The sequence below is a fragment of the Ictalurus punctatus genome, chromosome 15, assembly GCF_001660625.3.
Source record: "Ictalurus punctatus breed USDA103 chromosome 15, Coco_2.0, whole genome shotgun sequence".
Classification (NCBI taxonomy): Eukaryota; Metazoa; Chordata; class Actinopteri; order Siluriformes; family Ictaluridae; genus Ictalurus; species Ictalurus punctatus.
Window position 1 is genome coordinate 6,316,027 of NC_030430.2, and position 23,309 is coordinate 6,339,335.

At 42.4% G+C, this 23,309-nt stretch overlaps 1 protein-coding gene across 1 annotated transcript in view; it reads left to right on the forward strand.

Annotated features, from left to right (window-relative positions):
* Positions 1-9,910: 9,910 nt before the first annotated feature.
* prdm5 (PR domain containing 5) overlaps positions 9,911-23,309 on the forward strand; it is a 49,004-nt gene continuing 35,605 nt past the window's right edge. The window contains exons 1-9 of the mRNA XM_053686392.1: positions 9,911-10,170; positions 11,143-11,226; positions 15,175-15,297; positions 17,667-17,829; positions 18,240-18,417; positions 18,588-18,683; positions 18,793-18,914; positions 19,957-20,036; positions 23,141-23,225. Of these exons, the coding sequence (XP_053542367.1) occupies positions 10,072-10,170; positions 11,143-11,226; positions 15,175-15,297; positions 17,667-17,829; positions 18,240-18,417; positions 18,588-18,683; positions 18,793-18,914; positions 19,957-20,036; positions 23,141-23,225 (1,030 nt within the window). The 5' untranslated portion in view covers positions 9,911-10,071. The remainder of the gene's footprint in view (positions 10,171-11,142; positions 11,227-15,174; positions 15,298-17,666; positions 17,830-18,239; positions 18,418-18,587; positions 18,684-18,792; positions 18,915-19,956; positions 20,037-23,140; positions 23,226-23,309) is intronic.

The window sequence follows — 23,309 nt, forward strand, 5'->3', positions numbered from 1 at the left end:
AATAATAATAATAATAATAATAATAATAATAATAATAATAATAATAATATAAAGTTTCTCTCAGGTGAATTTAGATAATGTATTATGTCTGTTGTTATAGAGTATTTGCATGTTATATCTGCACAAAACTAGCCATGGATATTATGGTATGGATCCCTGTTGACACCATGGAGGAAAAAAAAGAAAAAGCTTATTGTGACTTTATATTGCACAATTCTGACTTTATTTCTTACAAGTGTAAATCTCGCAATTCTGACTTTATTTCTCACAATTACAAGTTTAAATCTTATAATTCTCACTATTTCTCGTGATTTTGAGGTTACATCTCACAATGCTGACTCTATTTCTCGGAATTTTGAATTTATTTCTCACAATTGCCATTTTACATCTCACAATGCTGACTTTTTTCTTTTGTAAACTCGTAATTGCAAGAAATAAAGTCAAAATTGCACAGTGTGAACTTTTGCAGAAACAAATGTCAGAATTGCGAGATTTATTGTGAGATATAAACTCTGAGATATAAACTCAAAATTGTAAGCTATAAAGTCAAATTGTGAGATATAAACTCAAAATTGTGAGATATAAAGTCGAATTGTGAGATATGAACTCTGACATATAAACTCAAAATTGTGAGATATAAAGTCGAATTGTGAGATAAGAACTCTGAGATATAAACTCAACATTGTGAGATATAAAGTCGAATTTTGAGATATGGTAAATGGTGCTTTTATCCAAAGCACTTTACACTATGTCTCATTCACCCATTCACACACACACACACACCAATGGTAGCAGAGCAGCCATGCAAGGCGCTAACTTGCCATCAGGAGCAACTCGGGGTTCAGTGTCTTGCCCAAGGACACTTCGGTATGTGGAGTCATGCGGGCCAGGAATCGAACCGCCGACCCTACGATTAGTCTACCACCTGAGCCACAGCCGCACAGATATAAACTCAAAATGGTGAGATATAAACTCAAAATTGTAAGCTATAAAGTTGAATTATGAGATATAAACTCAAATTGTGAGATATAAAGTTGAATTATGAGATATAAACACAAATTGTGAGATATAAACTCTGAGATATAAAGTTGAATTATGAGATATAAACTCAAATTGTATTGGCACTCTGTCCAGGGTGTACCCTGCCTCGTGCCCGAGGCTCCAGGTTCCCCGTGACCCTGAAAAGGAGTAAGTGGTTGAAATGGATGGATGGATGGATGGAAACTCAAATTGTGAGATATAAAGTTGAATTATGAGATATAAACTCAAATTGTGAGATATAAACTCTGAGATATAAAGTTGAATTGTGAGATATAAATTCAAAATTGTGAGATATAAAGTTGCAACGACCTATATATATATATATATATATATATATATATATATATATATATATATATATATATATATATATATATATTCTATTTTGTCAATAAAGTCAATTAGACTGACATGGCAGATGAGCAGCAAGGTATTTTCCCACAGTTCAGTGCTGATTGTTTACTCATCACTATCTGCTAAAAGAAGGGATTCTATCAACTTTTTTCAATCGAGTTCAGGTTTGAATCTTTAAGATCCCGAAGCTTCTGGCCAGAAAAGTGCACAAAACATATCAGCAGGTGTGTACATGCAACTTTTACTTATTTTTACGATTTCTTATCATTTCTACAGATTTATAATCCTGACAATGATCCATCTTTAACTCGTTTTAACATGTAAAAGATAGATTTGAGGATTTTCTTCCGCTATATAAACAAAGCTTGTTGCGGTTGTCCCCGCGGGTCATTTGTCTCCCGGGTCTGTCTCCGTCCGCGCCATTTTCTCACGCTTAATCTACACAATGATCTCTGTCTCGTCTCCCTGCGCCCTTCCTCCCTCTCTCATCCTTTCTTTCTCTCAGATCTAACACAGAGAGAGGCATTAAAGGCCGAGCTTGGAGGAGAAGAGGAGTGGGCGAGGCTGCGGTTGTGAGACTGGAGCGGGGTCGGAGTGGCAGAAACAGAGCTGTGTCTGAACAGACATGAAATAACTAGCCTTGAGGGAGAGAGAGAGAGAGAGAGAGAGAGAGAGAGAGAGAGAGAGAGAGAGAGAGCTTTCTATCACTCACACAGCATCGTGCAGCAATATGTGTACACTTGGGTTAATCTGCTACAGAGAGAGCTGTGTGGTGCCAAAGCTAATCGAAACTGCAGAGAAAACATCATTAACTCAGAGAGAGAGAGAGAGAGAGAGAGAGAGAGAGAGAGAGAGAGAGAGAGGTGACAGGTGAGGTCAAGACAAATGCACTTTCACCTCAACTGGGAAAAATGTTAAAAGCGTGTACTTTAGTGTGAGTCACAGACCCCACAGTGTTTATTCACTTTCATCCACACTACATGTTAGTAAGTGTGTGTATGCATGTGTGTGTGTGTGTGTGTGTGTGAGAGAGAGAGAGCGAGAGAGAGAGAGAGAGAAAGAGAGAGGGAGAGACCTAATGAACCACATAATCAACACTGAAAAGTGAAAGTTGAGAGTGAAAGTTGTAGTTGGGTCACTGTGTGTGCGTGTGTGTGTGCGTGTGTGTGTGTGTGTGTGTGTGTGCGTGTGTGTGTGTGTGTGTGTGTGCGCGCATGCACTATGGGGTCACGTTTGGGGTCGTCGGCTCCTAATCGTTTCAGCCCTCTTTACAGCAGTGCCGCTGACAGCGGAGTCATCAGGGGTCAGAGGTCGCGGAGGTTGGGGGCAGGACGGTAGGGGCCACACAAAGACTACTGTTAGAATAGCTGCCTTTATCTGGACAGTACACAACACACACACACACACACACACACAAAATACATAGTAACACAGAAGCAAGCACACCTATACATATATGCACACCTGTGTAAACTCAGCACGCACACACACACACACACACACACACACACACACACACACACACTATTTACCTCCACAGTGACACCACTAAGAGTGTAAGAATGAATCAGGTGAATTATAAGGATTATTTTCTTCACTGCTGCTGTGATGAAGTGTTTCTCCAGTAAGGCATGTACTTTGGATCAGCATGTGACGTTGATTATTCATCTGCATGCAGGTTGCATATATGAGACACTGACCGATGTCAGCGTGGACCCCTGTGGCAGAAACATGTCGATCTGAGAAAGGCGTTAAAAAACCCATTGCATTAATTGCATTAATGTTTGTAATCTGTTTGTTTTGTGTCCAAAAGTTTTGTGTCCTGTTGGCGTTCTCCGAGTCATCTTCACAAGGAAGCGTACCCGGGACGCTTTACAAACAGCAGACGTTTCCACATATTCCGAGCACTGTAGTTGTCTAAATGAAAACTACTTGTTGGGGGCATTTAAAAATAATTATATAAAAAAAAAAAAGGATGCTTTTGGGCATTTATACAGTGCATCATTTAGCTTAGAAAGTGTAAGCGAGTCTTTAAAGAGAGCGATGCAGTGCTGCTTTAGTCCTTTAGGTGGTCCAGCTCTTTCACTACCTCACCTGTACATTCAGCTCAAGCTGTTTCATCTCACTCGTCATCTCGCGGCTCACAAACTAGCCGAGCCGAGTCTCCTCTGCGTCTCAGAGCAACTGCGTCGTATAGCCGCACTGCATACTGGGACTTTCGCACCATTTCCAACATTCCAACTTTTACACGGGGTTTCTCGTGAATATGATGCTGAATGTGAAAAAAGAAGCTGTCGTGTGTTTTGTTTTTTGAAGGAGCCATTGTATCTACGGCTATGTCCACAATAGTCCCAATAGATCTGCATTTTCATTTTAAAACCCTCTACACTGGTGTTTTCCAAAAATTGCCACAGTGAAACATCTGAAAATGCTCGCATCCCTATACCGTGCACGTGTAGAAAAAAACGTAAGAAGCTGTTGGCCTACGCTGTTTCCTTCAGGCATTTCATTTAAAAATGCAGTCTGAAGATTGTATAAAATGACATAAATCTTTAAGAGCGCTACCAAAATGGATACAACAACCGCAGCACAACGTCGTCCACCATCTTGTTTGTGCTCGATTGAGTCGAATGGGTCATGTGACTAAAAATCCGTTATCATTTTGGAGGATCTCCATTGTCTCAGTCCACGCTACAACGCAAACGCGCCGGTTTCGAATTCATCCAATAGGGCGGGTGTTTTTCAAGTGTTTTTTTTTTTTTTTTTTTAAGTCTCAGTGTGGACGCAAGGCCAAAACATAAAGCGGAAAAAAGTCGTGCTTTCAAATTCACGCGGATATCGCCTGCGCTGGCAAAAACACGCTTCATGTCGCATCAGCAGTGAAAAACATCTGGGTTACGCGTGGGTTCGCCGAGAAGGGAATGAGACGTTGCGTGAGTTCCCTTTGAAACGGAACAGCTAACTTCTCCCGGGAACAACGAGAATACAGCACCAACCAACAGAATACCGCGCCGATCGCTAAACACTTCAGCAACATTGCAATATAAACGTATTTGATTTGCTTCGGGGTGGAGTTTTCCTTTAAAATGACACTCCATGACTAATCGCCTACTGTATATCTTTCCCTCAGCCGAAAACACACCGTTTAACCAAATCGAAGAAGCCGAGGTTTGCGGTTTCCAGTTTGCACCGTTAAACCGAGCTCAAATAAATAAAGCGCGTTGCTCCGTTCACTTTTAAAACGAAAACCAAACAAATAAAAGAAAACCCGAAACCGACCCTACCCGACACTTTCGCATGACCACAATCTCCACCGAGCCGAAGAAGCGGCTCATCAGGAAGCGCGTGAGATAAACACGGCCGGGGAAAGGAGTAAACAAACGCATCAAAACGTAGATGTGCAGCTGATTAGAACGGAAAGAGAGAAGGGTTGCGGAAGGTGTATTATCAATAACACACTTAAAAACACACAAAAGTGTGTGTGCGTGTGTGTGTGAGAAGCATTTAAAAGCCATTCAACACTTGATCAAAAGGCTCTCATGGAAAGAAACATTGTGGTTTATGTTTAAAGAACCGGACTTAAAAGCCTGCTCAGATGTATATGTATATGTGTGTGTGTGTGTGTGTGTTTACATGTGTGTTCCTGAGTGGCTGCATGTGTGCGTTTGCGTGTATCCTCTCCTCGGTCTCTCTACATTTAGACAGCTGGTTGTCCACATGTTTTCATGTCTGGACAGCATATCCATTTCTCAGGGATTCGCCCCCCGGCAGCAACCTGCCTCCAATTATTCCTGGTTACCAGATACTTCGGTAGATCCAGTATGAAGAATCAGTGCATGGGATTTGGAAGAACCGATACAGCTTGGAGATAAAGAGAGGCTTCCAGATCGCACAAATGCAATCAGTGTGAGGTGTCTTGTGATAGTTCTCGAGTGCGGGTATCTGTAGTTGAGTATTACGTGAGTAAATACAGCTAGACCTAAATCCCATCAGTATAAAAGAAAAAAAAAGATTGTTAATTGTAGTACGTGCAAGGGTTGAGACACGGAATACAGAACTACGAAACAAGCCTGGACAAAACAACCAATAATTTCAATTCAATTCAATTCAATTTTATTTGTATAGCGCTTTTTACAATAGACATTGTCTCAAAGCAGCTTTACAGAAATATCAACATGGTATACAGATAAATAATACATCGCGACGAGCCAATGGGTGCACGTCAGTCAGCTCCCTAGTTCAGTAGTCAGGGCGGTGATCAGGGAGTCGGCCATTTTAAGGGCTGAAAATCCTTTCGCTCGCTAAAAAAAATCCCACAATGCACCACAAAACCCAGAGAGCATCGATGCTCACTATGTTCCCGTACTGGAAATGACGTCATAGTTTCTGAAACCTCTCAAAAAAAGGCGGATGAACTCGTCAAGTGTTAGTAGCTTGTTATTGTTATTGTAGCTGTCGAATGATTTATTACTTTAGCGATGCTTAACTTTATTTGACGTTCTATATACGGTGTGTTTGAGTCTTTTAAGTGTTTAATGATTTTTTTAAAATAAACCCACTAGCTTGCCTACGATCCTGCTTGAAGTAAGTACCATGACAGAAACTCGTGTGATTATGCTAACAAATTTATATAAGGTATAATGTGAGAAAGATATCGGTCCTCCCTGTTGTTGGTAAATGCCAGTGGTTTACAACGCGAGTACGTAGTCATGTTGGCGGAAATTGAGTCATCGGTGTCCCAGCGTGCAGTGAGACAGGGTCCTTAGCTGCACCCGAACTCGTGTACACGATATACTGATTCACCATCTAGAGAGCTGGGAAACTGATTAATGGCGCCTTTCCACCGCACGGTACGACTCGACTCGACTCGGCTCTGTGCGCTTTTTGTTATGTTTTGTTTCATAACACCCTTCCTCTGTCATGTGATAGAAACTGGAGGCAAGCGAGTGAGCTTGATGTTATGTTTACAAGGGTATTTCCAGAAATCACAGAAATTGTCCATAGTAAGTCTTCAAAACACTGGTAGATGGCGTTAAACCTTGGAAATCCATATTCATGAAGAGTTCAAAATCAGGAAATGAATGAACCTGTGAACAACGAAGGCAGGAAAACAAGCCTCTGGGACTGATGTAAACGTACAAGACTTTACACAACACGGAACATATACGTACACAAACTAATCAAGTAATCAAGGGGCAACACGGAACAGGTGAACACAATCAGGGAAGCTAAACAAGAACGGGAAGCTGGCGATGCCTAAAGACAGAGTGCTAAAATGAGTGTTTGGTGTAATAACAACATACGAATTACAGATACAGGTTCTCGACTGACACGCTTCAACTTTATCAAGTCATAACGTTAAAGCTAAACAAATCTATGACAAATGTTTCTCTTGATGTTCATCTGGCAAATTTTTTGAAGGCAAATATCGTAAGGGTTTAGATAGTGTATGGTACCTAATCATTTCAAGGATACCATCAAGTGGAGTACTGAGAGAACTGAGAAAAGTGAGGCGTGTGTTTCATATAGAATTTCAGATATATAAACAGCGGTGTATTTAGAAGGTGGATGACTGAGAGAATTCAACAAAATGCCATCTGTGTTTGTTCACTTTAGTGTTATATTTTATGACTTTATAACCTTTCTGACTTCTGACACTTGCTCTGAAAACGTCACGTTTTGCTCTTGCTCTTTTCGGATCAGCTCACTTAATAGTTTAGTAAATTGTATGTGGCTTCACATTTTAAGTTGCTTGAGACAAATGTCAGAGTGTGGCACATCTAGAGCTTGTTTGATCTGTTTCTAATTCCTAATGTGCATCGTTGTCTGTGACTTTTCCTGCCCATTCCTCTGGGACACGTGGCCTAAATACTGCCCCAGTTCACATCCACGATGTAAGACCAAAAAGTTGGAGACAAAGCATGTTAATGAATTTCGGTAGCGGTGAACTGCATAGGCTGGATGTCGAGAGATGGTGATTAAAATGCTCTCTTTCAAGCTTAACGTTTCTTGTTAAAGTTGAGTGCTTGAAGGAAAAGTAAACCCTGCATGATTTGTATACGGATCTTTCACGTGATCGTCAATGGCATCCAAGATTTATTTTATTTTGAGAAATTCAGAGTCGACGTGGGTTTTTTTTTCAGATTAAACTTATCTCGCCGACATGCCGATTTTCTTGTTGTTAACGGGTTCCTACGTTACCCACAATGCCAAAAACGTCACAGCTCCAGGGTTCTTGGTGCAATCCTGAGCTTAGGTTTCTGTCTTGTGTTCCAGTTCTCCGGGTTTCTCCCACCTTTGAAAACACACCAGTAGGTAGACTGGCTTTGCTATATTGACCCTAAGTGTGCATGAGCATGTGAACGTAGAAATTCTTCATATCCTGTTATTGAAATTTGACTAATTGATTCCATGAATATCCCGCCTTGTGCCCCATGCTTCCTGGGATAGGCTCCAGGTTCCCCTCAACCCAGTAAGGATTAGCTGAACAGAAAATGGATGGATGGATGGATGGATTCCATGAATGAGTATGCTACAAATAAATAACGTTTTTACCACATTGTTGAGGATAAAACCAATGAAACCAGTTGATGTGGGCGGTAGTTAGACTCATAAACAACACCTATGTGTTTACTGAGTATAGCTTTTTTCCCCCAAAACACTATATTGCAACACAATAACTATTTTTCCATCCAAGTTGTGAATTTAACTTATGTAAAAAAAATTGGAATATCGCATAAAACATTAGCAAACAAAGCACCGCTTCCATCCCGTGTGTTCGAGAGAAACAAATCTTCACTTCCGGGGAAAGCGCTGCAAAGTATCAAGGTATCAATACAAATGGACGTTGTTGCAACCAGGGAAGTGCATGCATCCACTCAATCTGACACACTCTAACGTTATAAAAACAAGAGGTTGATCATACTGGAGTTTATGTTGGAAGACAGAGACGTGACCTTTGGCCTTCGTCCTAGTATTTTGTCCATATCATCAAAGTAGCCAAAATGCGGTCTTGGCACCTGCTCCACTATGTCCTAGCTTTCATATATCTCTGCTTAAGTCTCAGAAACCCAAGGTTTCCTGTATCCTTTAAGGATCATCTCCACTCACACTTCTTGGAAAATCTGCACGTTTCCTTCATGATTTCCATCAAGAATTTAAGTCAGTTTTTTTCAAAAATGATGTTGAAAAATGTCCGGACCTCGTCGTCTATCCGAACGTACCTCTCGCTTGCCGCCATTTTTACTTTTCAAAACCAATTATCCCAATCCCATGATTTGTCGAGGCACAGTCACATGACTCTTCTGATGCGCATCGAGGAATTTATTCGGTAAATGTGCATCCATCGTAGTTTATGTGCGTGTCTTCTTATCGAATGCAGAAATTATCGACCTCAATTAAGCGCATACGCTTTTCATGTACAGATTTTAATCGCATCTGTCGTTTCCATCCAGCATTTTTTTTAGAAAATGTCATATCACAAAATTTGCATAAAAATATGTGGATGGAAACATAGCTAATGATACATTAAGTTCAAGAAAAACCGAACGGTAGGTTTCCATGGATACAAGATCAAATTTTTTAAATATATAATTATATGCAAACAGACAAGGTTATCAGTCCGTACTGGGTTTCGTAGAGTTGTTCTTTTTTGTGATTGTTGCAACCAAATAATGATTTTTTCAAAATGTCCTTTTTGTGCTGAAAATTACTTGAATTGGCAAAATTGTAATTGCACTAAATAGTTTTATACGCTCTTTCACAGTGATGTTTGTTGGTAAATGTGACCTTTTAACTGTACTCATGTTCGACGCACGTGAATCGAAGAGGGCTTTGGCTGAATGTGCGTTCTGATGACATCAAATGACATGTCTAGGCCGAACACTTCTCTGAATATTGCGGAGTTTCCTTGATTTCCTTCATTTCTGGGATCGAGAACTTGCTAAATCCTGGAGTGACTGGCTTATCTGATGGGTGGCAGTGGCTTGGGTGGTAGAGCGCGTTGTCCACTAATCGTAGGGTTGGCGGTTCGATTCCCGGCCCACATGACTCCACATACTGAAGTGTCCATGGGCAAGACACTGAACTGCAAGTTGCTCCTGATGACAAGTATGTGTGAGACACAGTGTAAAGTGCTTTGGATAAAAGCGCTATATAAGTGCAGACCATTTACCTTCTCATCCAAGGTTTATTCCCTTGACCCAGGATGAAGTACTTATTAAAGAGGAATGAAAAAATGTCTTAAAAAATGGTTTTCAGTCAGTCCAACCCATGCTTCTGTAGAATATAACAAACAACTCTTGTGGAAGTAAAGAAATATATATCTGAATTCACCCTAAAACAACATTTCAATGAACTCCCACAGAACATGGATGGAGGATGAAAAAGTGCAGCCGCAGGGCTAGTTACAAACTTTCCACCAATCATAATGCAGCGTTGCCCTGACGTCACGTGAGCAACGCGGAAGCTCCGCCTGGTTGAAAAACATGTTGCCCTTGGTTACGAACTTTCCACCAATCACAGCGAGGCAAAGCGACATGGACGTTCGAGCTGCGCCGAGATTCTGAGGGGAAACACTGTAAGCAGCGCGAGAGAAAAGAAAAAGAGACAACTTTATCCACTTTACTCGCTTTCTGTCAGGACAGTTGACATTTTCATGATTAGTAAGTCAGAGTAATGACAATGCTGGGCATGTACGTGCCAGACAGGTTCGCTCTGAAGTCCTCCACAGTCCAGGACGGAGTCGGGCTGTACACTGCGAGACGAGTCAAGAAGGTTTGTTCGTTTTTAGGAGGAAAAAAAACCCAAAACAAAGACAAACTGACAGAAAACGGAGACTTTTTATTTTCAGCCAACGAGTCTTTCTATTGCGTTTATGAATGTCATGTCGTCTTCTAATCTCGTCCACATGCCAATTTATTGCCTTTTCACTTTTCTGTACTGTGAGGTGCCACGTATATAGCGGAGGTAACGTTGGAATTGAGGCCGCATCTCAAACCGGTCCGTCCTCCCTCCAAACGCGCACTACCTAGGCTTCAGCGTAATGATCGTCCCACGCGCACGTAGTACACTAGGGAGCCTGTGTGGCGCGATTTGAAAGTCTGCTCTGCTTGCTACATTTATAAGTAGCCTCTATAAGTTCCCTGACACTTATTATTATTAATGTATTATTTATTTTAAATTATTATTTTTAATTAAAAAAAAAAAAAGTTACACAATGTTGTTTTGCACCATTATTATTATTATTATTATTATTATTATTATTATTATTAGTAGTAGTAGTAGTAGTAGTATTGTTGTCGTTGTTGTTGTTGTTATTATTATTATTATTATTATTATTATTATTATTATTATTATTATTTAAGGAGAGCATTAAGAATTAAAAATAAAATGATTAGAAATGCCAGTGAGATAATACCAACGACAGTCTCGTAGAGCACTAAATTGTTTAGGGTTTGTTTTAAAGTTCGTCCCTTAAAACATATCCATACATTGTGAAATTGTATTTCAATAAATCCACATGCAATAAAAACCTATTCCTTAATTTCAGCTGAACTTTAATTGAATTCACGTCACCTTCCTACGATCATCTGATTCCTCACAACATAAACCAGACATTTAGTAGAAAAGGAAATTCTGCTTTATGCTCTTGTATTAAATTAAAGCCTGTTTGTGTGTGTGTGCGCATGTGTGTGTGAGAGAGATAGAGAGAGAGAGTGACTCTGAGACTCTGTAACTGTGTTTCAGGGAGAGAAGTTCGGACCGTTCGCGGGCGAGAAGAGGATGCCTGGTGATCTGGATGAGAGCATGGACCCGAGGCTGATGTGGGAGGTAGCTAGACTCGTAAACAGTGCATATATTTATGTGTTTACTGAACAGAGCTGTTTTTCAAAACACAATTATGTGCTAAGTTCAAGAAGAAAAAACTGGGGGTTTCCATGGATCACAAAAAAAAAAATATATAAAGATGTGCATACATAAAAAAAAATAAAAAACATTGTCAAGTTGCCCTGTGGTAGACTGACATCCCATCCCGTCCAAGATGTATTCCCGCCTCACGTCCAGAATTCCCGGGATAGGCTCTGGACCCACAGCAACCCTGACCAAGATTAAGCATTTACGAATGATGAATGAAGTCGAGTTAGGACTAGGTCTGAAGGTTGTGAGTTCAAAACCTGAGCATCACTGAATGTTTGCACCTTTTTGTAATAGTGAACGTACGACCTCAAGTGTAAATAAATTTGGATTTAAAGGACGTGTACTTCTAGCTCTTTCTCGTACATCACATGACGCATATTCAGATTCATATTTTTCCTCAGTGAAAATAAATGTAAATATAATGAAAGTTCAAACAGTCTTTGAGTAGTGAAATTTATCCTGGCATATCCTGATCTGATCGAATGCGGCGTTTAATCTGACCTGTTAATCTGCGTACACGCCTAATAGGCCAAATGTACGATCCACTGATTTTAAATTCTGCTTTCGTTAAAAGGTACACACACATGCTTCGACTAGACTGGATGTCTAAATCATGAGCACTTAAAAAGTGGTTTGGCATGGTGAACGATACCGACGCTGTGCTTCGGTGCAGAAACACTCGACTGGGCAACTCTGGGCGAGGGGTAATCAGAGCAGGCATGTAGACCGTGTTCTCAACTCATACCGCTCAGCCTACGTCGTCTCCGTAATAACGGCTCTGCCTGCCAAGCAGCACCACGGGCACATAGCACCCACACCCCCACTTTTCCCTTCCCCACTCTCGCTCTCCCAATATTTGCCCTGCGAGATTCGGGTTTTATTTTCAGCTCCGTAACATTTTAATTAGAGCCTGCATCAGTCGGGGCCTGGCCGCATTACCGAGGTGATTTATACATCTGTCTATCCGAACGACATTCTCGGATGCGCGGCATACAGTACGTCGAAACCTTAAATTACAGCGCCGCGTGTGCGCTCGCTCTGATACCCAGCCATGGCGTGTAATCTGCGAACCCTAGCGTGCTTTTATGCGCTGGAGGGTTTCGCTGCAGCTGTGCAATTAAGAGAGAGCAGCATTACATAGTTTGAGAGTGCGAGGCATCATTAGCTGTCATTTCAACCCAATAAAACTGGCACAGTCAGGCGAAGGTAATCATCTGTATCCAAAAACAGAGGCAAGAGCCAAGAGACGAGCGTCTCCAAGGCAACTGCAGATTGAAGTTATGTAAGATTGTTAAACATCTTTGCATATCACAGCGTAAAACGATGGCAGCCGTTTCAGGTAAGGATAACGCTTAAGAGTTATGCTGTTAAAGGAAGATAATTAGTGACGCCATCTCATATTAGACGTTACAGCGAAGCCGCAAAGCATAACAGGAATGGCTTTACTGCTGACTGTTACAAAGCACCGATACTGGAGACTCCTTCCATAAATGTTCAAATAAAATCTCCTCACATGTTTGGCCTGTCATCATGTGATCATGCGTCCGTGGCGCGTCCAAGAGTTTTTGGCGGGAGGGATGATGTTACTGTGTCTGCTGTCAATCAGAACAACGCTAACCAATCACAGGCGTGTGTGAGCTCATGCGTACAAAAGAGGTCTGTTGGCGGCTTTTCCGGATTCGTGCAGCTGCCCTGTGACGTAGCATGAGCAGAAGTTTGTAAAGCTGGCGATAGGAGAGATCTAGCGCTTGAGAAACGGTAATGGAGATGGAGCTGTACAAACACATTTCCTTTTCCGATACGATACTAAAACCTTGAATATGAGCTGATAGTGATACCCATCGGTTTTTTCCTGATAAGCGTTTTTCTACTAAGCTAAGCCTTGCTAAACGTCTACACATTTCCAGTTGCAAAATGAAATTTCCCATTGACCTTGTCCTTGTCCAATTCCAGTCTTTGCCATTTGTTCCAGGATCTGATATCCAATATGTTTTCTCCAATATCCGATCCAACATTTCGGCTCAGTACTGATCCTGAATATCGGATCTCTAAATTGCCAGTGATCAAATTGGCAGAAAATGGTGGGAAATGAGCTGTATGCATCTATTAGTTGAATGTCAAGACCAATAAGACTCAGGCTCTTTTGCATTCCTAAAGTGCCTCTGGCAAAGATGGATTAGTAGCATGTTTGTATGTATGTATGTATGTATGTATGTATGTATATATATATATATATATATATATATATATATATATATATATATATATATATATATATATATATATATATATATATAAATAAAAGTTCAATATGTCCAATATGTCTCTGAGAAAGAGAATTTTGGTGTCATTGGTATTTTTTGGATTTCTAATACACTACTGGCTGTTAAGCAGATCTCAAGGATTAGTCTGGTTTGTTTGCTCGATGAAACATGGTCAGTCTTCTAGATTTGCTCGTAAAAGTGTATGGAATTGTAAAACGCATCAGCTTAAGTGCTGTTGCGAGCAATGCGAGAACTATATCAGGGTTAGAAACTTGGCCGTGACATGTTTATCCAGCATAGGTACATCAGGTGAACAAAAGGATGATGTAAGAGTTGTGTATTGGATCAGTTTTCTGGTAAAAACACCACCGGTTACAGTATTAGGTCAGACGTTTTGTTTCTCTGGACACAAAACATTTTGCCTGAAGGATCGTGTCCGTTTTGTTTGTAAGAAGAAGCTGTCCTGTTTCTCACCGGTTTAAGGAAGAAATCATCGTTTGGCCTTAAAAATATGCATATTCTGACTCGATTGACTATCATTCCCTCTGTTTAAGCCAACGGTGCTTGATTATGTAAGGAATAAAACACAACGAGGCATGCCTTTACGGGAAAATATAGTCACCGTGTTAGGAGGCCATTAGTCAGAGAAGCAACCGAGAGGCTAAGAGTTTGAGAGAGCCATGGCCCAGATAGTGGAAGCTGTTCACAGGACAAGGACAACCATAGCCTGGATAGTCCACAAAACTGAAATTTATGGAAAAGTGGTCTCTTATGAGACCAAAATAGAGGTTTTTAGCCTTGGTATGAAGCGCTATATTGGTCAGAAACCAAACACTGCTCATCACCCTAAGAAAACCATGCTGACCATGAAGCATGGTGGTGGGAGCATCATGCTGTAGGGATGTGGGGGAACTAGGCAAGGTTGAGAGCAGGATGGAGAGCAATCCTAAAGGAAAAACTGTTCCAGTCTTCATGAGACTTAATAATGGGGTGGAGGTTCACCATCCAACAGGACAACAACCATAAGTGTCCAGTTAAAGCTACACTGGAGAGGTTCAAAAACAAGAACCTGACTGTGTTAGAATGGTGGATTCAAAATGCTGCAGAACTAAAAGTCCAAGGGGTGGAACCAGATATGATCTAGCTGCTCCTATAAGCACAACCCTAACCCCTAACCCTTAACCCTAATCCCTAAACTGTGAGATGCTGTACAGCAAGAAACCCACTTGTCCAGCCAACTTTTTCGGTTCAGCTCCTGCCAGGGACGAGGAGGGGATGATGTCCAACCACACCCCCCTGGACTTTTGCTTCCATGTTCACTTATCCAGCCTGAAACACACTGAGATGTCTCCACCCCCTGGACTTTTGGTTTTGCGGTGAGGCGTACTTGAGTTTGTTAGAAAACCTATAGATTGTGGTACACGTCTGGTATCCTAGAAACGCCTTCAGGTATCGTGATATGATATTTTTTTACCCGTCGAAGTGCCAAATATCAGAATGTTGACTGCCTCCTCCTTTGCAGATAAAACACAGGGAATCTTACTTGCACTGACATGATCTCTAAGCTGTCGCCATGTGTATGTTTTTGCTGCTGCAGGTTCGAGGGAACAGAGGTGACGTTCTGTACATACTGGACGCCAGCAACCCTCGACACGCTAACTGGCTGCGCTTCGTGCACCAAGCGCCGTCTCAGGAGCAGAAGAACCTGGCTGCCATCCAGGTAGTTGAACACGGTCGTCGTCTCCGCTCAGGACACCAATCGAACCCTCCACGTCGTTAGCGTGTGTGTTAGTGTTTTGTTTAAGGTTTCAGAGGAGGGTGAAAGATTCCTGAGAAAATGCAAGCAGACAGCAAAACAGAGTAAAAACAACAAGAGAGAGTGTGTGTTTGTTATGTCTGTTGTAGCAGTGCGATTGTGCTGTGTGTGTGTGTGTGTGTGTGTGTGTGTGTGTGTGTGTGTGTGTGTGTGGTGATGCTTTGAAGGTGGCTAAGATAAGAAGGTGTAATGATGCTTGGCCTAAGATAAGGAAAAAATGACACACACACACACACACAAGCATGCAGATATACACAAAGTCAACCACCATCGTTTGTCTCACGCTCTCTGTCTTTCTCCCTCTTCATTTTCTCCTTCATCTTTGTCATCTGTCTAAATGAAATAGTTCGGGGTACACACACACACACACACACACACACACACACACACACACACACACACACACACACACAACATTCTTGCTCAGTCACTTCCAGCACATGAACTTTTCAAATTAGAGCTGAGTGATGATTTACAAGTTTTACATTAATCAGTCTTTTTATGCATGAATTTACACACACTCGGAGCACGGGTAGGATACGAAAAAGTTTCCCGAATTTACGGGATTTTCACGAACACCAAATTTCGTATCCAGCTTGATTAACGAGGCTCATTGGGGTTAGGGTTAGTGTTTAGTTCTCATAGTCGTAAACAAAAGGGCTTCTAAAACTCAATCATTAAAAACAGATAAATAACATTACATTTGATCTAATTGTGATTTTAATAAAACCAGGAAGTGAATATGGTAGACTGGGTTTTTTCCTCGATTATTCTTAATACTGCACCTGTGCTGTGATCATAGTAGGTTCCTTGGAAATTCTTTTCACTCTGAAAGGTGTCTCTGGATGCAAAACAGTTGAGAAACCCTGGTATAGATAAAATGCTTGAGAACCCCTGCTGAACATTAAAGAGCTTCCACCATATTTAACCGTGGGCATGAGGTACTTTTCCATACGGCTACCTCTCTGTGTGCGCCAAAACCAACTCTGGTGTTTATTGCCAAAAAGCTCTGTTTTGGGTTCATCTGACCATAAACCCGATCCCATTTGAAGTTCCAGTAGTGTCTGGCAAGCTGAAGATGCTCGAGTTTGTTTTTGGATGAGAGTAGATGTTTTTTTCTGGAAACCCTTCCAAACAGCTTGTGGCGATGTAGGTGATTTCAGATTGTAGTTTTGGAGACTTTCTGACCCCAAGACACAACTAACTTCTGCAATTCTCCAGCTGTGATCCCTGGAGATTTTTTGGCCACTCGAACCACCCTCTTCACAGTGCGTTGAGACGATACAGACACACGTCCAATTCCAGGTTGATTCATAACATTTCCAGTTGACTGGAGCTTCTTAATTATTGCCCTGATGGTGGAAATGGGCATTTTCAATGCTTGTGCTATTTTCTTATAGACACACCCCATTCTGTGAAGCTCAACAACCTTTTGCCGCACATCACAGCTATATTCCTTGCTCTTACCCATTATGATGAATGACTAAGGGAATTTGGTCTATGCATTACCTCATATCTACACATCTATACCCCTGTGAAACAGGAAGTCATGGTTGAACAATTTCCTGTTCCTAGTCACCCAGGTGTACTAAAAAAAAAGAGAAGTAAAATATCAATGGGAATATACTTCACATATACTTTTCTCATATGAATTCATATGGGTGCCAATAATTGTTGCACACCTACATTTAACAAAGATATTTATAGGTCTTGGGTTTGACCCGTGACAAGGGGAAGGTTTGATAACAGAAAATTTGGGGTTTTCCAGTGTTTGACCTGTGACCTTAATCAGGAAGAGTGGATAAACTGCTTTCCTTCTTTCGCCCCTCCATCTTTCACTGTGTGTGTGTGTGTGTGTGTGTGCGCGCATGTGTGTGTGTTCATGCGCATGTCTTTTATTAGCGATTTGATTAGCTATTCCTCTTCTTGTCATTCTGTCTGCACAGCATCACTCCATGTATGACAAGTATAACCTGAATCACAAAAACACATGTCTAAGATATTGATTATAATTAGGGTCACGCTTAGTCTTCTGTGTGTGTGTGTGTGTGTGTGTGTGTGTAATTATGTTCATGTATGTTTTAATATCCTGAGTGAACAGTGTGGTTAGTGGGTTAGCAGTAGGAATGAGGTACCGGCTTTTTAAACCGTATAGAAGCCTGACCTGAATCTCTGCTTTCTTCTGTTAAGTGTAAATATCTCCATCAGGAGATACATCACCTCACTTTCTTACCTCGGTGTACCATGACACGGGCGTTTGCATTGTCCGACAGGACGGGGAGAATATCTTTTACCTCGCCGTGGACGACATCGAGACGGACACAGAGCTCCTCATCGGCTACCTGGACAGCGACATGGAGGAGGAAGAGGAGGACGAGATCATCAAAGAGGAAGAAGAAGAAAGCAAAGAGGCCAAGAGCGTCGGCACTCAGCCAGGTTTGTGTTGAGCCGAGACGGAGCAGCTACCCCGCTTCTGTTGCTGGTTCTTAAAGCGGGGTCGGGAGACCTCAAGGTGGCAGAGCCAAGGTGTTGTTAAAGTGGTGGAAATCACAGCCGCTCAGTTCTTATAGTTATTACTTGGTTTTAGCTGCTCATTTATGGCTCCAATAAACAGGCAAAAATACTGCACACTTTAAAAAAACAAAACAAAGCACTTTTAGTAGTTTTTTTTTCTTCTTGTATTGGATTTTCTTCTAAAATACATCTGTGATGAGAGGGTCTGTGTATTTTTATTTACTCTTAAAGGGATCCTTGCTGTTTGAAAGGTTTTAGAACTTGCTCTAGACTAATTAGTATGGATATTTGTGTGTGTGTGTGTGTGTGTGTGTGTGTGTGTGTGTGTATAGAGTCAGTGATGAAGCAGGAAGATCACCAGTGTCTGCTGTGTGAGAGCAGTTTTCCCAGTGAGGAGGTTCTGGCTGAACATCTGCAGAGTTTACACCAGCGAGCCAGCGCCGAGGACAAAGAGTTCAAGTGCCGCAACTGTGGCAAAGAGTTCCCCGTCAAACAGGCACTGCAGCGCCAGTCAGTCCACACACCCACACACACACACACACACACACACACACACACACACACACACACACTGGCACGACAATGATAAAAACGATCTCAATATATTTACAGTAATATGAAATGTTTATATTGAGTGATTCAGAAATGTGTGTGTGTGTGCGTGCTTATGTGATTTATAGCGTTCTCCACTGCACTGAGAGTTCTGTTTCAGCTGGAGATGCTTCCCGAGTTCACCAGTGTGCTCTCTGTCACTGCTCCTTCAGCTCTGAGTCCAGGTACTGCGCCCACACACACACACACACACACACACACACACACACTTACAGACTTACACACTTACACACATGCACGGAATTACCTAATCACACAAGTGTTTGTGTGTAGCTTTGAACAGCACAAGGAAGCCTGTAAGGGGGAAGCCAGGTTTATCTGTAAGGCCGAGAGCTGCGGGAAGAGATTCAAGAGCAAAGACGCACTGAAGAAGCACAAAAGCAACGTCCACACAGGTACAACACACACACACAAACACACACACACACACATTCACCTACACCATTAACAGTTTAGCTTATAAAAAGTCATAGTCATAATTATCACTGCAACAAAATGGCTTCAATTATTATTATTATTATTATTATTATTATTATTACTATTATTGAACAGCGTATAAAATAGCACGTGATCCAGCACATTCTATTATCAGCGTTTGTGTTGTACTCAGCTCAACTCTGAATACGGTGAAAATCTTTTTTTTTTAAGATTTCCAAGGTGACTCGAGCAGCATAAGGACACCCACGCACGGCGCCGTGTCTGAGCGTTTTTATTTCTCGACGGACAGAAACAAAGCTACGGCTTCAATATTAAAATTCACGTCGAGCGTGGATCTGTAATGGAACAAAAAAAAAATTTGAGAAATGAGATACCTCTTTTTTTTCCCCCCCGGTCCAATCTGGTCAATCCCTCACTCTGTTTCTCTTTTTCTTTTCTTTTTTTTTCTGAGTTGGATTTCTTCCCCTTCTTCTCTTATATCTGTTTAAACGGCGAAACAGAGCCATTTCTAACACTGGCGTGAATCAACACGTTACCTGATATCACCATTTGGGATATTTCTCCAAAAAAATGTAAACAAACTGCAGAACCAATTTAAACAAATCTCTTCGTTGGACTACTGTCAGTGAGTATCTTTGGCTCTAGCGAGGACCACACACACACACACACACACACACACACATATGTATGTATTTTGATCCTGGATCCAAAGCATTTAGAAGTCAAATAAATAAAAACATTGTTATTGAAGATGCTGGCTCTTTAGCTCAAGGAGAAAAAAAACAGCTGCTGATCAACCTTTGACCTTTTGTGCAACGTTCTCCGTCTTTCAGCTGACCTAGCCGGCGTCGTTTATTCATCAGGCAAACTTTCTGTTATCGTAACGTTGTTCCAGCCGGCCGTGCCACCGTCTGCCTCGAAGAATCATCTTTTCACCTTGCCGCCGATTTCATTGCGCGCGCGTGTGTGTGTGTGTGTGTGTGTGCGTTTTCTCTGCAGGCAGCACTCGCAGGAAGCTCATATGCACCATCTGCAACAGAAAATGCTCGTCTTCAGTCAACCTGCAGGAGCACCGCAAGGTCAGCCACGTCTCCTCCCCCTCCTCTCTCGTCGCTCTGTTCACCTCTTCTTCTGTTCCCTGTATCACTTCCTGCGCTCGTCTCATCTCATCTCTGCCTGGCGCTTCATCCGTCTTAATCCTCGCCTCATCCATCCGTCCATCCATCCATCTATCCATCCGTCTATCCATCTATCTATCTCTCTTGCTGTTGTTCTTTTTTTCTTTCTTTTCTTTTCTTTGTCAGCTTCACGATTCTCAACGTTTCACGTTCCAGCTTTCCAAATATATTCATCCCTCGCAGCGTCACTCCCAGACTTTCACATCGGCCCTCGCCCTCACCCGTCCGTCCTCTCCGTAGGAGGCGAGGTTTACGTCGACGCTCGAACGAACTTTTTTTTTTTTTCCCCGAAAAGGCCGTCTTCTGTTTCACCGTCCCGTCCCTAAGGCTCTCGTGAAATCTAAGAGTCGGAGAGAGAGAGCAGAGTATCAGCCGTTAGCCCTGGCGTCAGGATTCCTCCCGACGAGAGGAGGAAAAAAAGCTGCACGACGAACAGTATAAAGCCCAAGACTTAAGAGTTCCGGAGTCTGACGAGAATCCGATTTAAAACACGGCGCAGGATCTTAATAGATTAAGTATCGCAGGCAAAGAAGAAGGCATCGTGGGTAATGTAGGACATGTTGTTAAAAGCCATCAAAAATAAAGTCGACTTTTCGGTGTTAATTATGAAGATGAATATTCCGGGTGGAGTATTTTCCCTTTAATTTACCATGATGGACACGCCGATATTTATACTTGGTACAGCGAAAGATTAACATTAGCCGTCAATTTCGCTAGCGAGTGCATTGTAACGAAATACAATCCGTACTCATTTATTTTACTCATTTACCGCCTTCTGCCCCAGCAACCCCTACCATGAGGTCTGTCTGCACTTCTCAGGACAGATTCACTCCCCTTTACGGCCGTCCCAATTCCGCCAAGTGCCGAATGACTTCGCCACATGCTTGCTGCGCTGAAACAGATGTGATCGTGGTCTAGCTTTTTTTTTTTTTTTGGTCTTCTCATCTCTTCCATAGCTCACCGACCCTAAATGACCAGGTCCTGTCTGGAGCTTTAGGACCCCGGGGAGAACTAACGCTCTCTTAACCTTTGTGGACGACGCGGACGTAACTCGGCCGATATTAGTGTCGTTCCCGCTCGGAAACCTTCCGTAAGATGAGAAATGTGGCTTTTGGAAAAGGAAAGTCTTCTTTTTGGGACGTGCTGTGGATTTGTTCACAAAATCCTTATTTCATTTCAGTCTCCGCAACGTTTAACAGCCTCTATTCGGTTCACGGAAGCGAGTTTAAGCTCGAGCGAGGGCCCGGGCGCGCCGTCTTTTACGCTGGTCTGACGGGGTTTTAGAAATTAGAGATTAGAAAAGCGCAGAACTCAATCAGAACGTTAAACGAGACGCTAGGGCTAACGTTTAACTCTATCCTCGTAAAGCCATTTCTTTTCAGGATTCGGCACAAAGCCGTCATTTCATCGTCAAGCCTCGACGTGCTCTCGGCGCGCCGCAGAAAGATACGAGGCTCAGCGCTCGAGCGTGTAAATGACATCAATTGTGAATCCACTTCAGCGTTATCTCACGCCCAGTGAACATTCGGCGACGTGAAAGCAGACGAGGTTTCGACACGTTTCTCGTCAAAGGCTGCTGCAGAACAGCGGAATAGTCCTGTGTGCTCCAAATCCTCAATGACGAAAAGCTGGAAGTTGGGAGAAAGAGTATTATAAAATCTTGCGTTTATTGTTTTATCGAGTCACGGACTCTTAACCCCCCCCCCCCCCCAATATGTTTCAAACTCTAAATGTGCCGAGAGTTTGAAGAGCAAGCTGAATCACATCATCGTTATACAGATGTTATTGTTCTCTGAATGTGTTTTCTGAGTCTCGAAGGACGTGGAGTGTCTCTGAAAGCCATTTCACTGTCCAGTTAAAGCGCCTGTTTAAACTTGATCTCGAACTCATTCGCTTTTTTACTACTGAGAAAACGTCACCTTCGTGCAGTACATCACGATCATATTTATCCATTGCGTGAATTTGTGTGGTCTGTGCATGCGTGCATTCGTTCTGTTGAAATCCTTCAACGGAGACACGTCGATCGGGTGTTACTGTATCGGGCGGGGCAGCTGTTTCAACCTCCGAGTTTGAATTATTTTCCCGGCTGTGGAAAAGCGCCCGAGTGTGGCTCGGAGACGCGTTTTAAACGCCTCCGGGTCCTCCTCGGAGTCGGTCTGAAGTGGTACGCTACAGAACGTTACCTGAGGGGAGCTGGAAAACGACCGGGCCCGCAATTAAAATGCCTCGTACGTGCGCCGGGAATTACAGAGTCGGTTTAGTCGTGTGTATTTTGGCAGGGTGAAATAGTTTTGTCAAGCCCTTAGGTGCTGGAATATTGTATGCGTAAGATGTTTTGGAAACTTTTAGCACCAAATGAAAAGTCTGCACAGTAAGAACCCCCCCCCAAAAAAAAAAAAAGTTCTCTTAGCGCCACAGTTTGGTCTTGCCAATTCCCGCCCACTAGCAACTCTTCTGTACGACACGACAGCTGCTATCCGGGGAGGGTGCGGGCGAACACGTGCTTCCTCCGAGACGCTTGAAGCAAAGCTCCACGTCTTTTCAAACTGCTCCAGTAAACACTCAGAGGAAAGCGCTATCCGCCATCTTCCGCATACGCGAGTTCGCAGACGGCCAGGATTTCTCTATTGAAATCAAAACGGCCGTGTCGCAGAAGAGCAACGATTTCTCTCCTCATCATGCGGCGTCACCCAGAGAAGGACGGGCTTTCTTTTAAATCTGGTTCCTCTCAAGGTATCTTCCTCACGGCGTCTCAAAGAGTTTTTCACTGTCACCCCTGGCTAGCGCATTAGCGATACGTCTGTATCTGTATCTTCTGTCTGGATCGCTGTAAAGCTGCTTTGTGACAACATCCGTCGTTAAAAGCGCTACGGAGATAAAAATCTGATCGGTCGGCTAGTGTCACAGTTTGAAAAGTTGCAGAGAAAAAAGAAAAACACGACGTATTCAAAAATAACGCGTAAATAACGAATAAATGACGTGCTCGTTTTCTGTTCCACCTTCAGGTCCATGAGATATTCGACTGCTCTGCCTGCGACAAGAAGTTCATCTCAACCAATCAGCTGAAGCGCCATATGATCACACATTCCGGTACGTTCAAACAAAACTGCAGAGGAAAGAATCCACTGGGAAACCATCTACACTGCTGACTTTGTACACTGTGTAGAAATGCAT